Genomic DNA, 14,481 nt, shown 5'->3' with positions numbered 1-14,481 from the left:
CCCTTCCAAAAATACCTGCAGGACTGGGGTCTCAAGAGATGAAACAAAAGACGTGCATCCGTTCATTAGGGGAAAACAAAATGACGTTTAAGTCTATGTTAAAATATTTTTATCGTAGTAGGAACCAGGTTTGCCTAGCTACAGAAATAGGCCTGATTATAGTAGATTTTTATTTTAATTAAAGGTGTACAAAGATTCTTGAAATTTAAAATACAGCAAGCTGACCAAGCCTTCTGGGTTTTTTATTCGTGTAAATTCTGTGGACTGTGGATTTTATTGTATCTTTTTCTTTCAACTTGTTAGCTGTTTGATTTTTGCATGGATATTGGACCTGGTCAAATTTTCTGTGTTCAAGATTTTTTTTTTTTAAATACATTTATTTCAAAGGAAGGAAGCAAGAGCAGGATAAATTAATCTTACCAATACATTGCTGTGATAGGTTGTAATGAATTCTGAAAAAGCAGACGTAGTATTTCGCATCACAGGCAAAAGGAAATATATCCTAAAACTTGTAGCACACCTCATTTATTTGCTTACTTTCCCTGTGTATATTTATTTATTCCTAAAATGCTCCTTAAATGAGTAGAAGCCTATTCAGTTTGTTGTCTAGATATTGAACACTGTAACGAAAGGGTGAATTCATGGAAGAGATCAGCTTGTGTGCTCTATTTATGATATTACACAGTTGTATTTATAAATCAAAGAATCTTATTTAAAAGTAATAAATATTATTAAGGAAATATATGATAAAGGATTATCATAGAAGAATATTGGGCTGTGAGGGGAAGCATGCTTACAACATTTTCTCTTAGAGTGAGTCCATTAACGAAACTCTGTTGTAACATCTATGTAAACTTGCTTCTAGGAATGACACAGTATTGCCTAGTTTTCAGTCTTCATTTGCAGTAAATTACAGTGGGTCTTCCTGTTTTTTTATCAGGAAATTTTTGTTATTTACAAGTGGGTGGTTTATGATATGTTTTGATATCAGGTAATTTAAATGTGTAATATATTTAGCTGGTAGAATCCTTGTTTTCCCATCTGCATTGTGACATTGTAGCTACTCATTGTAAGAGGCTGTTCACTGGAAAATGATATATACGGCTTAGGTTTTAGTGATGTCTGCTATTGGGAAAGTCCCAGAAAAAAAATTTGGCTTCTGTTCTCTTCTGGTTTTACACCTTTTTAAAAGAAATCTAATTGGAAACATGAAATATTATGGAAAATGGTCAACTTGAGCATCCATTAGAAATACTGTTTTGTTTCAAATTTTCATTAGTTGTAGTGCAGTTATGAAGAAGTTAGCAGCCTTTTCTCTGAAATAATGCAATTGAGTTATTGAATGATACTGAAAACTATAAAGGTCATATGAAATTGAGAACATAACTGGTCATTAAAAGGGAAGGTTGCAAACAGTTCTACTGCTAATGCAGCAACTAGTGCATTTTTAAAAATTATTTAAACAGTATGTGCTTTGTTCTGTTAGTATGTTTTTTTTCCTTCTTTTTTTTTTTAACCCCCTCTTCAGGTCAGTCTTCACTGTTTCCGATGGAAGACGGGTTCTTGGATGATGGACGTGGGGATCAGACTCTTCACAGTGGTTTAGGATCACCTCACTGCTTCTCCCATCAGAATGGAGAAAGAGTGGAACGGTATTCCCGTAAAGTCTTTGTTGGTGGACTGCCACCAGATATTGATGAAGGTACGCCCAGAAAATCCTATCCAGAAAATCTCCTTCTGGCTTAATGACAAAACTGTGGTGTGAAACCTTTTGTCTGTTAGGTAATGAATGAATGTTTTCCGAACTCTACAGAAAAGCTTTGATATGTAAGTGGATCTTTGCACCTTACCGCTTTCAGTCCATGGCAAATGTGAGATAATTCAAAGTAGTTTAGGCTATAGCATTGTTCTGCTATTGAAGAACAAAATCATGTTACCGCATATTTAACTGACTTTTACAGTATAAAAATGATAAAAAGGGATAGTGGTGCAAACATAAACAAGTAAATGTCAACTGTTGAAACTCATAAATACATTGCAATCCTTTTATAGGCACCAGAAGCCAGTAGTAGGAAAAGTATTGCTAGTAGTTTTATAAAGTTTGTATAGCATAGTAAGTCATAGCTCTTTATTTGGATGCTTACGTGTAGTTCTCAGAGGTTGGTTTCAGCAGTGATTATGTCCTGTGGTAGCTTCTAATGTGTGCATGGTGAGGACTCGGGAATGAATCTGTACAGGAGTGGCTGCATGCAGTGAAGAATCAGGAATTTGTGGTGGATCGCTCATACAGCCCAAGGTGACAGAATACTGCAGTTATTTAAAAAACAAAAACATGCACAACTATTGTGGAGCTTCATTTCACCAGCGTTCTGTATTCTGTATGTATGAGCATGCTGGGATAGTGGTTAAAAGAACTACAGCAACTGTAAATCGGAAAAGTTGCTTTTTCTTAATCACAGAATCGTTTTAATACCCACTTTTTGTGTCAGGGAGAGTGATTGTAATGCACTGCAGTGTGTAGTACGGTGACATGACAGCCTGAACTTTCATGTCAAACATAAGAGCTACTTTATTATTAAAAGGTCAAATATAACATGGTGTTTACAAGAGGAAAAATGATCTTATAGTCTCTCTTTCTTTGTTGTTCTTGGGGTTTTGTTTGTTTTTTAACTTCGTCACCTTTGTTGTTCTAAAAAGCAGATGAGCACATGAATAGTTTGGACCCCAGCTATTGAAGAACAGGACCTTTCCTAAACCTGTGCTAGGAGGGTAGCTTGAATTTTTCAGAGTTGCTTCTGTCAGTGCTCTGACTCAAGTTAAATACTTGAGTGTGAATTAGAATAAGGAGTATACAATTTAAAATCTACATCACATCTGAATTTTTGACATTTTTCTGATCCTGTTTCTAGAAAGCATTTTATGTATGTGCTTTAACATTAAATTTGTGTTAAGTGCTGTTCTGAATGGAGATCTATTTTAAGAATAGATATGTAGTAAGTATTGTTCTCCTTGGTTTTTATCTTCATCAGCATGTAACCATGTCACACTACCATTGCTGTGTATGTTCCTGATGAGCTGTAGTGCACAGAGCAGCTGTCAGTACAGTGGATTGTCAGTTGCTATTTCATTAACCTTGTCATCAAAGAGTGTAAACAAGCTGAAAAAGACATAATTAGTAACACCTTTTCAGGTTTCTAACCAAATTTGAGGATGGGGCAAATCCTCTAAATTGTGTATTAGGAACCCCCAGCAGCATGCTAGTATAGAAAGCCCTGTAATACCATAAACAGAATACAGCTGAGCTGTGTGCCAATTTAGATGGCACTCCATCAATGTGAAGTTTGTTCTTTTTGTTTCAATTTTTTAATGAAAAATTCTTGTCCAGAGAACTTTAACTAGTGATGGTTCAAGTGTGCTTGTGGAGAAGGAAAGGGGAATAATCACTGAATTTCAAGAACAACAGAATTGCAACTGGAAGACTTCTATGGGACTAGCATATGCATATTTATACCAGTAATTTGAGGTCAAAGGCAGAATTGAAACGGATGCAAGAATTGCTTCTTGATATAGTAATACGTTTTTGCCATCTCTCCTATAAAATTACATAACTATATCCTGCAACTTTACTCTGTTAGTTTGAGGTCAAACTCAGATAGTGTTTGCACATGTGGCACTGGCATGTGATATGAACAGACATGGCTGGGTCTTGTGATAGTCCCTCCATTTTTTTTTTTTTCAGTCTTTCTGCAATTATAAGGCATATTGGAAGATTGCTTACTAACAAGTTAGCAAATTGTCTCTCAACTCTTTGTGGGAGAATAGTTGAAGCTGTGTTGTTAACAGCTGTATAGATGCAGTGACTCCTTTTCTGTGAATTAGTGGGTTACAAGCTTTTATTTACAATCATCAGTAGAAAGAAAAGCTTGATCTTTGACCTGTCTTGTTTACTAATGTGTGTTTATGACTTGTCATAAAGATTCTCCTTAGCTAGTAAGCATTGCTATGGGCTGCAGAACCTTTAGGGTGACAGAATGTTTGTTTATAGGATGAAGGTACCTGAAATTGGTGTTCTTCAAATGTCTGCCATTCAATTTATTTTGTTTTCAATTTGTGCTTTTTCCATTCTCTCTTTACAGATGAGATCACTGCTAGTTTTCGTCGCTTTGGACCTTTGATTGTAGACTGGCCACACAAGGCAGAGAGTAAATCTTATTTTCCTCCTAAAGGTAAATATCTGATAACCAGTAACATATGAGCGTTTTAGAATAATTTTTCTTGATAAGGCTCCATTTTAGACAAGATTTTTGTGGCAATGACCCAATGTTTAGGGGGGAAGAAGTTGAATCCTTGGGACTGTTATAAACTGGTGGAATTTAGAATGTGGCTTTGCAATTATTCTGCACTAAAATAATTCTTCCTTAACTTCCTGGTTTTACTTTATTCCATTTTCCTTTTTCTCCCCCCTATTGTTCTTAATTTTTGTAATAATAGTCAAGACTAGTCCTCTTTAAAGGGACTAAATGCCCTCCACAGAAGCTGGGAAGGATTTGTACCTTATATTCACAACCATCTTGGCAGGTTTGCCTCTACAGCTGTGGCTTTTGTTCAGTTCATACTGCTGGCTTATCCTTTTCAAAGGAAATGAGGAGAGAGTGTGCTGATGAGCAAGCTCCCTGCTTTCCTTCATGTCTCTGCAGAGGACTTGCAGAAGGCTGGGTTGGTAATGTGTGAGAGCATCTTAAAGTTTGTCCCTTACTGTATGGTGGCATGATGACATGGTGCCAAGCATAATTGTGGGTTAAATTATTATCCTATAGGCAGATAGACAAAAGAAGTTATGTGTTTGTTTTCCCTTTTGTAGGATACGCATTTTTGCTGTTCCAAGATGAAAGCTCTGTACAGGCACTGATTGATGCATGTATTGAAGAGGATGGAAAGCTCTATCTTTGTGTTTCCAGCCCCACTATCAAAGACAAACCAGTAGGTAGAATTGTCAGGGCCTGCACAATTCCTGTATGCTAACCAGAAATTGTTCTCTTCAGATGCCTTTTTTCCTTTATTCTGTCTTCAGAGTGCTAATGTTTAAATTTCTTTAAGGTGTCAAATTAAGTTCTCAAAGAGAAGACCAACTTAGTTATTTTTAAACTAGACATTATGAAGTTTTTTAGTCTAGTTACAATTCATCTTTTTGTTAGAAAAAGGTTTGCTAAATTTCACCATTGCTGATGTAATAAATATATTTCTAGGCAGGTATTTTATGCTTATTGTTGAATAAAATGTAGAATTCATATTTTCGGAGTGTTGCATGTAACCTGTTTTGACAGAAACAAATTTAAAAAAAAAAATGTAACATGGCAGTGAACTGTAAATTATTAGTACAAATGGTTGTGGGGCTCTTTATAGTCTCTTTATAGTTGGAGGGACTTCTGCTATATTCCCGTACTTCAGATTTGGCCAGCTGTAGGCAAATACAAAGCTGCTAGTTTTGCACAGTAAATAAACACGCAACTCTGCGCACTGGAGCCTGTTGCATTGAGATAACGCTAGTCTAGTGCTTACACGCGGCTAGAACAACACAAATAGCATAGATATGTACACACCAATGTGGTTCATGCAGCACAGTTCAGTCATGATTAAGTAAATGTGTAAGTAGAGGGTGAGTTTTTTCCCAGAAATTTGGGTAACAAGGAAGTGGTGAAATTTAGTATGATCAAGTGGTCTGTCTTAACAGAGCTTACTACCGTTTCATTTTGAGAAATGATTGCTGAATGAGTAGAAAACGAGTTCAGAAAGTGCAGCTGTTTAAGAAGTTTTCTTCTTTGTAGGATACTGTTTTAATTTATATTACTGAGATACTTTGAATTGTGAATGGTTTAACAAAAAGGCTTTTTGTCCATAGGTTCAGATCCGGCCTTGGAACCTTAGTGATAGTGATTTTGTTATGGATGGTTCACAGCCTCTTGACCCACGAAAAACAATTTTTGTTGGTGGTGTTCCTCGGCCTTTACGAGCAGGTACACTGTGTGTTGCGCAGCACTGGGCATGTTGAATATGCAGTCTGATTTGGGGAGGAACAGCGGAAAGAAGTTATTCAGCAAGGGAAGTATGAAGTGTTCTTGATACTTACTGTGGGGGACATGAATACAAATGGACCATTTTCTTAGATGCTTTTAGAAAAAAAATTACCAAGTTTACACCACTGTTCCATTTTCCTTTCTGGTTTAGTGGAACTTGCAATGATAATGGATCGGCTGTATGGAGGAGTGTGCTATGCTGGAATTGACACAGACCCTGAGCTGAAGTACCCAAAAGGAGCTGGGCGGGTTGCATTTTCTAATCAACAGAGTTACATAGCTGCTATCAGTGCTCGCTTTGTTCAGCTGCAGCATGGAGAGATAGATAAACGGGTAAGGTCTTCAAGCATATTCTATTTTTGTTCAGTGCTTTCTCTAGAAATGCTTTTCCATGTAAATGTGTGTCATTGTGAAGACTGTAAATGTTATATCAGATTAATTGCATATTTAGGGCTAGATTGTGCCACTTAGATACAACACAGAATAAAAATGAAGGAGTGGTACAGAGCTGTTGCTTCTGGAACGTAGGAGGCAACTGTGAAGCAGACTTTCTCAAATTGCTTAGCATAATGGGAAGCGTGTTAGCTGCCTTGCCCTTTTATAAGAATATCACACTCGTCATATACTCCCACTGCAAGTATTTGCACTGGTACTGTTTGTATAATGTCAGGCAGTGAGGTATCTGCCAAGGATGGAGCAGTTCTTACTGCTGTTCTGCATCTTTTTGAAACAGTGGGCAGAATCTGGCCCTAGTGTTACACATTGTGTGCTGGGTGTTCCTAAAGAGCATCATAGTAATGCATTATAAACTTGTCAGTGTGCATTACAGCCTCACAGTCGTCCTCCACCGCTTACGTAAATGCTGTGTCTGGTTATTTTATTCCTTTATTATTATGAATTAAAGGAATATGCCAAATGTATCTGCAGTTTGCTTGCCTCTGCCCCCAATCTATATAAAATGTGACTTTGCCAATTACAGTGATCTTTGCGCCACAGTTTTCAGAAGCTCAGATCCTTACATCTACTGTTCTGTCTAATTCATGCTTTGTCTCTGGATTTTTCTTGCGTGACTGTCATTTTTAATCTTAATTTTATAATTACTACAGAGGAAAACCCCCAAACTTGACTGATTAGCTGATTATCATTTCATTTCTGCTTTGGCTATAACGCTTGGGTAGAAGAATTGTAACAACAATTTGACTGTGGGCCTGTGAATCGGAATGTCTTTGTTCTAATCTTGGCTATGAAATAAGTTCTGTACGGCTTTGAACAAATAATTTGGGCTGCCCTTGTGCAACTTCTGCTTGCATAAGCAGACGTTTGGGTGAATAGGTCCATTGAAGCTGGTGGGACTACAAATTTAAGTAAGTACTTGTGAACTCTATCAAAGATTTTGCAACCTATTTCCCCTTCCTTCTCTCCTCTCAGTCCTCCTTATTTCCCCATTTTGTGTGTAGTTAAGAAGAAATGTGGGGAGATAAGTGCTCAGAGGATTCAGTATAAGAGGGGCTGGGTGCATGAGAGATATAAAAGTGCAACAGTGGCAATACTACTTTTATTAACAATTTTTTCTAATCAAGTTTTTCTGTAAAAATACAAATAAAATTAGTAACAAGAAGGGATTTCCTGTAAAATTAGGCAAGGAGGTGCTGCTAAAGGGTGTGCCGGTCAAAGAGATAAAGCAAATTAAAAGCTCAGTGGCCTGCAGCACCGACCACTGCAGAGCTTTTGATGAGTGCTGCCACCCTAAGTGTGCCTCATGAAGTTGCTATAATTTAAACTATTTCTCTATAGTTGGGCAACCTCGATACACCCAGCACAAATAATAATTGCAGGCCATATTTGGCACATGCACTTAAGCACACATGGAATAAATGTGCTGAGGACTGACTATTACCTATGGGTTGCAGACTTGCACAAAAACCAGTGCCGCAGTAACAGGCTAAAGCAAGCAGAGGTATAATTACCTGTGCTGTAGTTTGGCTTCTGAATATGTCTGAGTAGACATAATAGAGCAGCAGAATTGCCATGTTAAGGAGGCATGCATAGCATATTTGTAGGTTCTCCTCTTAGCACTTGTAGAAGACGACACTCGTCAATGAATACCCAACCTCAAACTACATAGCAAACTAGGTGATGAAGGGAGAATGTGGTGGTAGGAATATTTGTCTGCCTCTGCTCTTTTACAGTTTCATTCTTCTGAGTTGGCATGGGAGGGGTGTTTGAGAAACAGAACTCTAGCAGTGGAAGAGGAGAAAAACTGAGGCCAAAAAAAGGCTGCTGTACTGTCTCCAAGTAGTTTATATGTATTATAAGCACAGATGGCATCGAACTACTGCAGTGCCCTGTCTGGACTGTGATAAAATTGGTTAAGTTTAAAAACACAGGAGCTTGTGAATGTCCTTAGTGGAATGAGCTGGCATACATCTGAGGTTTGTGACATACAGAAAGGAGCATCCCTAAGCCAGATGCAGAGATAACAGGTTAACAGTAGAGACAACAGTCACATTCTGGGTATTTGGAAATGCCTGTGAAAACGCCTAATTAAGTGAGCTTCGGAGAAGGCTCACAAACACTTCTAGAACAGGACCTTGTACCTATACGTATTTAATATGAAGTTTTGTGTTGCGCTTCTGATATGTCACATGGACCTTTCACAGTTCTGTGGAGCAAAGGAATGGGAGTGGAGGTGATTACTGGTTTTGAGGTGAAACTGAGCCTTTAGGGGATGGCAGTGCTGCAGTTGTGATTTAAACACATAGGCATGTCTAAACGAGCTGTGCTCTAGCCAGCTTGGATACTGTGAGCAGCAAGCTTTGCCTTGCTGTCACAGAGAAAGCGCTCTGGAGTGCTGTGAGCAGGGTTTTGTAGCCCACAGTACAGCAGGCTTGGTTTTGGTATGCAAATGCCTAGATTAAAAGCTAGTAGCCTGCAGATGTTGCAGTGTAGATGTATCCTTGGAGCACCAGCTGCTAAGTTCCTGTGAGTCATTATCAGTTAAGAACTTGAAGAAATTTTTCTTCTCCTTTCTTGTCTGCTGTACTGAATTACTGCTCATCATCTGGCCCTTAATGTCAACAGCGTAGGTGGCCATCAGTCCCATTTTAAGCTTCTCATTTGATCCCAGCAAGATTAGGTAGATTTCCTTTTGTTGAGAGGACTAAGCCACAGAAAAAGAAAACAGAAATGTGCTGTGTATTAAGATGATAAATGAAATTTTTTGAAGTTGGAAATTCAGACATTGAAATTTGCAGACCACATGCATATTTAATCTGCAGTTAGTGTTGTGTAAACAGTTTACATTCCTACCTGAAAGGGTAGGAGCTTAATTGTGCATCACCATCCTTAAAAATAAAACCCCAGAATTCTCCAGGGTTTTGATATGAGTCTGTGTATCAGTTCTGTAACAACAGGTTGATTGGCCCTTTCTGTAAATCAATGACAGCATGTGTGATACTGATACTGATGGTCAGCATTGGTTTCTGGGGTTTTTTTAAGGATTAAGGAGGACAGCAGGAGCAGGATTGTTCTGAAGTTAAGTACCTGTAGTTTTTGGTGCTTGATGATGATTATCATGTGTAATGAGGGGGAAAATTCCTGAGTGTGATGTTCCCTACTACGGAACTGCGATCGCAGTCCTGCTAGAACACAGATAGTAAATAGTGTGGAATTGTCATTATCTACATTGTTATTAAGAATTGTAAACTTTTTTCTCATTTTCTGAATACAGGTGGAAGTTAAGCCATATGTCTTGGATGATCAGCTTTGTGATGAATGTCAGGGGGCCCGTTGCGGTGGAAAATTTGCTCCATTTTTCTGTGCTAATGTTACCTGTCTGCAGTATTACTGTGAATATTGCTGGGCTGCTATCCATTCACGCGCTGGCAGGGAATTCCACAAGCCCCTGGTGAAGGAGGGAGGAGATCGCCCAAGACATATTTCATTCCGCTGGAACTAAATGATCACTGCAGTGCTCATATGCAGGCCTCAAATTAAGTGCACTCTTCTGTTATCCTGATTGTCCCTACCCCACCCTGCCCTTTCTCTTATTCAAGATAGCATGTCCTTTTGTAGTAGTCTGTAATTTAACAATAGTATAATGGAAGAATGACCTATAATATGGGTATTTTGTAGAATCTTGTCATTGAAAACTGTATTGGGAACTCCTTTTCGTATTGATAACATGTTGCAAGTGAGTTGCATTCTCTTGTCTTTACTACCGAGAGAACACTTAATTTCATGCAACATTTTCTTAGAGGAGAGAAAAATATTAAGAGAAGATAATTGAAATGATAGAGTATTTTGGTTTTTTAATTAAATTATTGTTAATAAAGAACGTAAGAATACTTTTATTAAAATAACCGTGTAACAATAACACTATCAGTCTGTTCTGACACTTTTCCCCCGGGGAAGCCTGGTTTTTGCCTCTCTTTTTGTTTCGACTTTGGATTTTTCCAGCAACAGATGAAGTTAGCATTTACCTGCCAACAGGAAAGAGCATGTTTAAAGCAACAAAAATGCATGAGCAAAATTGAAGCAGCATTATAATAATGATCTTTTTTAAAAGTCTGTTAAGGGTTTTGAGGCTGAAGTTTTAGCTCGGTATGTATCTGACCGTGCCTCTGACTACCACCCACATCCAAATTACTAATGAGATAGGCAGAGCTTACTATATTTTCATCAAAATGATTACATTTTAAGAATTCCTGAATGTAAAAGTTGAGTAAAGTTACTACTGAGGGGGGAGTGCACTTTTTTTTTTTCTTTAAGAGAATTGTCTGGTTACAGCCCTAGAAATCCTACCAAAGCTAGAGTAATGACAACTAGTTAACTGGCATTTCCTCTCCTGAAGGATAAATATATAGATTTTATTTTTGATGGCTATATATAACTCTATATCCTAATATACTAACATTCATCAGGGGCCAGCCTTTGCTCTCCATTTTGACATGAAAAAGTAGAAAACCTAAAGATACCTCAAGGATATCACTGATTTTTACTCAAGTTTTGATATTCCATTGTGTCACACAAACTAAAATTGGCTGCTTATTCGTTTCCCATCTTGGATGCAGAGTTAGTTTTAAATACCCTCTAACTTAGTTGTAACAGAAGGCATGAACCTAAGTAGTTTCCAAGTCTTGTTTTGCACTGTTTTCTGAATTTGTGCATGAAAAGGTGCAAGTATGCAAATGCCTTTCTTACTCTTCCTGTAGAAAGAATCCCAACTAAGATTCCACCTCTTCAGAAGTTAATATGGGGAAATAAAGAAACACAGGGATTTGAAGTGCCAACATTGCTAAGTTAATGCCTGCTTTATTATAAATAAGTTCTACCTTGAGAAGCATTAACACAGTACATGTTAATTGAATGATAAAGAGTGGGTGCAGGGGTTTAGTTTGAAATAGTTGAATGAAGGAGTAGTTCTGAAAATTATTTTTATTACTTTTGAACTAATGCCCTGGCCAACTTCTCAAATGACTATTTAGCAGTGTGCAAACAAACAAATTTAGTGGCAATCTTCTGAACTGCATGAGTGGCATGGTACCATCCTAGATTCTCTCAAACCAAAGACTTGCCTCAGCACTGCTTGGAAAACATCTGCTCCCTTAAAAGCCTTTGTCGGCCCCCCTCATCCCGATCCCCCAGCCCAGATTATCTTTATGAGAAGCAGTTTTTATTTTCAATACAGGCTTTAATGAACTATACCTTACCAAGTTCCAAAGGTCAAAATGGAGACATTTGCTGTCTACTAGTCAAGTATAGAAAGGGAGCTGCTTTTAATGAAATCCCTGAAAATATTGACAACAGTAATGCAAATGCAGAGTGCTCTTGTGTAGATTGTCAGGGACTTTTTTTTCTCTGAAGTACATAATTATAGTTGGAATGTTCCTTTAATTTTTTTAATGCTTGTAGGTGGCTTGGGGTGTGCTATTGTGCCGATCCTACCCAGTAAACAGGTGAGATGGGTTACCATTACAAGAAATAACACTGTTTGAGAACTAGCTTTGAATAATAATTTTCCCTTTGTACATGACCTGCTGAATTTCGGTACAGTGTTTTTGTAGCTAACTTATTTTGTCATGCACATAATGTATATTTGTTATGCACTACTTTTGTATATCTTGTTTTTCCAACAGTGAGCATTTTTAGGCACACTTTTCACTGACGGGATATCTCTTTATGCAATACCTCAATTTTTCATATTGCAAAGAGTAGCTTTTTGTACTTTTATTACTGAGAGATCTTCATATACTTCATTTTTTAATATAAATAATTTTAATAAATTTTATTTTCTTATATTCTGCTTTTTATACATTTCAGTGCTCTGCATACATTTTGAATTATGGATGTTGTGCACTGGCAATGCTATTTTAGAATCTGCAGAGAAAAGAAAGCATGTTGCTTAAACATCTTAGCCCAGCACCAGGTATTTGGTGTACATATAATTTAAGAAATAGTATATGTAAAGTTGAGAATTAAAGAAGAAAAGCATGAAAGTGACAAATGACACTGTCTTTAGACCCATGAAATTTAAATGCATAAATATAGTGTAGAAATTTAAAAGTAAAGAAACATCAAAATTGTCTACCGCTTCTTACTAAGTTTTTAAAAATTATACACAAATGCAGACGTTTTTGGTGAATGTTTAGCCATTTTTAATATTATAAAAAATTGATGTTAGGTGTTTGATGCAGAAATGTGTCTGCTCTTTTAAATTATATTTAAAGAATAAAAGAGAGCCTGCTAAGTGGCAGGCATGTAATGTTAGTATGCATGACTAATGTAAGAAATTGTTATTCTACTAATATTCACTTGTGATTGTGTGACAAGCGTGTTTACAGATTATTTGGTTACACTTCGATTTACAGGGCATAAACAATTATATACGTTACTCTGTACTTAAATAGTGATTACATGTCCTTCTGGTTACATGGGATTTGTAGTTGGGGTTACCATGTAGCTCCAAACATAATTAACATGTAATTAGGTTACCAGTCTTAGGGTATCACTTCAATTTGCAAAGGGGTTAATAAGCATGTAGTTTTATCACACTAGCATGGCACTGGCCATGTATTTACAATGTAGTTACAGAGTAATTACATGGTTATTTTTGCAATGTAAAATAAAGTGTTTCTGATTATTTTATATGTAAAGGAACCCCCACTGCCCTGTGCTTTTTGGTATAGTATATACTTCTCCATACACAGACCTCTGCAGAATGCAAATTTAAAACTTGCAGTGAATGAATTTAGCGTTTTATAAGGATGCTGTTGGAAAGACTTGATAATTCACCCCTTTTGTTTTTGAAGAGTTAAAACCTTCTGTTAAAAGGTGATTTAAAACTTGAATGTGATGAATTGTGGCAAGTTAACTTCAAGTTATGTGCAATACCTATTTCAGACTTCTGGAAGATCTTTGCAGTGTAATTCTTTGTTTTTAATTGCAGACATTTAAAAATGTCATTTTCTACTGTTCTAGTAAAGCCTCTTTCTTGCTGGTGTTTCTAAAGATAAGAATCAGAAATCAATCTTTCTACTAATGTAAATTTGAGATTATTTTTAAAAAAAAATGGAATAAAAGGTTTTGGTCATTTGCTTTATTTTATTATCTTATTTTAAAGCTACTGTGATAGCATTGTAAGAATTGGGACAATATTGTATTCAACTGTTTTATTTTTTATATTTTTAAATTTTAAAGTATAATTAGTTTTTATAATTTTCATCAGATTTTTTGTTATATTTTTTGGAAGTGAAACTTTTAGCAAGTGGGTGTCTAGTTTTTACTAATCCCTAATATGTTTTTCCCCCGATGTATTGCTCATATTATCAGAAGGAAAAGTTATTTAAGTATGTCAGTTAATGTACTACTTGGCTGAATTTCCATATAGTTTTTACTGTGTATGGGGAGGTTGTAGTATTTATTATAGCATTTTAAATAAGGGTAATTCATTTTTTATTAAAGTCATTTTCACGTTTAAGTTCATATTTTTGTATGTTCTACTCTAAGTTATATAACACAAGTTACTTTTTTTAAAGAGTTCATTTGTTGAAGTGCTAGTGAAAATTAATGTTATTAAATAGTTTGCAAATGACTATTTATACCAGTATGCATATAATTTTTAAATATTTGTAATGTGAGATGTTGAATGAATAAAACTTTTAACTCAGTGTTTCTTCTTAACCTTTTTATTTTAAGCTTCCTGTACAAACATGTTCCTTTGTGGCTGAAGGTTATGGGGCTTGGGGAAGTGATTCTGATGAAGTGTACAGCACACATCTGGCTATATGATGTGTAAAGTGCCTTAGGCTAAGTTCTGCAGTCCTGTTCCAGTCAAAACTTGGAGCATGGTTTTGTAGGGTGTGTGTGAGGGAGGGTATAACCACTTCAGAGATGCTGAGTATCCTGA

The 14,481-nt window shown here is 36.6% G+C and overlaps 1 protein-coding gene across 3 annotated transcripts in view; it reads left to right on the top strand.

Moving 5' to 3' along the window:
* Window positions 1-14,242, top strand: part of CPEB4 (cytoplasmic polyadenylation element binding protein 4) — a 44,901-nt gene extending 30,659 nt beyond the window's left edge. For all 3 annotated transcript variants that reach the window (XM_075715880.1, XM_075715883.1, XM_075715881.1), the window contains 6 exons: window positions 1,529-1,702; window positions 4,137-4,226; window positions 4,862-4,980; window positions 5,900-6,014; window positions 6,226-6,407; window positions 9,805-14,242. In XM_075715880.1, the coding sequence (XP_075571995.1) occupies window positions 1,529-1,702; window positions 4,137-4,226; window positions 4,862-4,980; window positions 5,900-6,014; window positions 6,226-6,407; window positions 9,805-10,032 (908 nt within the window). In that variant the 3' untranslated portion in view covers window positions 10,033-14,242. The remainder of the gene's footprint in view (window positions 1-1,528; window positions 1,703-4,136; window positions 4,227-4,861; window positions 4,981-5,899; window positions 6,015-6,225; window positions 6,408-9,804) is intronic.
* Window positions 14,243-14,481: the final 239 nt, after the last annotated feature.

This window comes from Pelecanus crispus, chromosome 8 (assembly GCF_030463565.1).
Source record: "Pelecanus crispus isolate bPelCri1 chromosome 8, bPelCri1.pri, whole genome shotgun sequence".
NCBI lineage: Eukaryota > Metazoa > Chordata > Aves > Pelecaniformes > Pelecanidae > Pelecanus > Pelecanus crispus.
The sequence above is the reverse complement of the archived record's forward strand: the minus strand, read 5'-3'. Positions and strand labels throughout refer to the sequence as shown.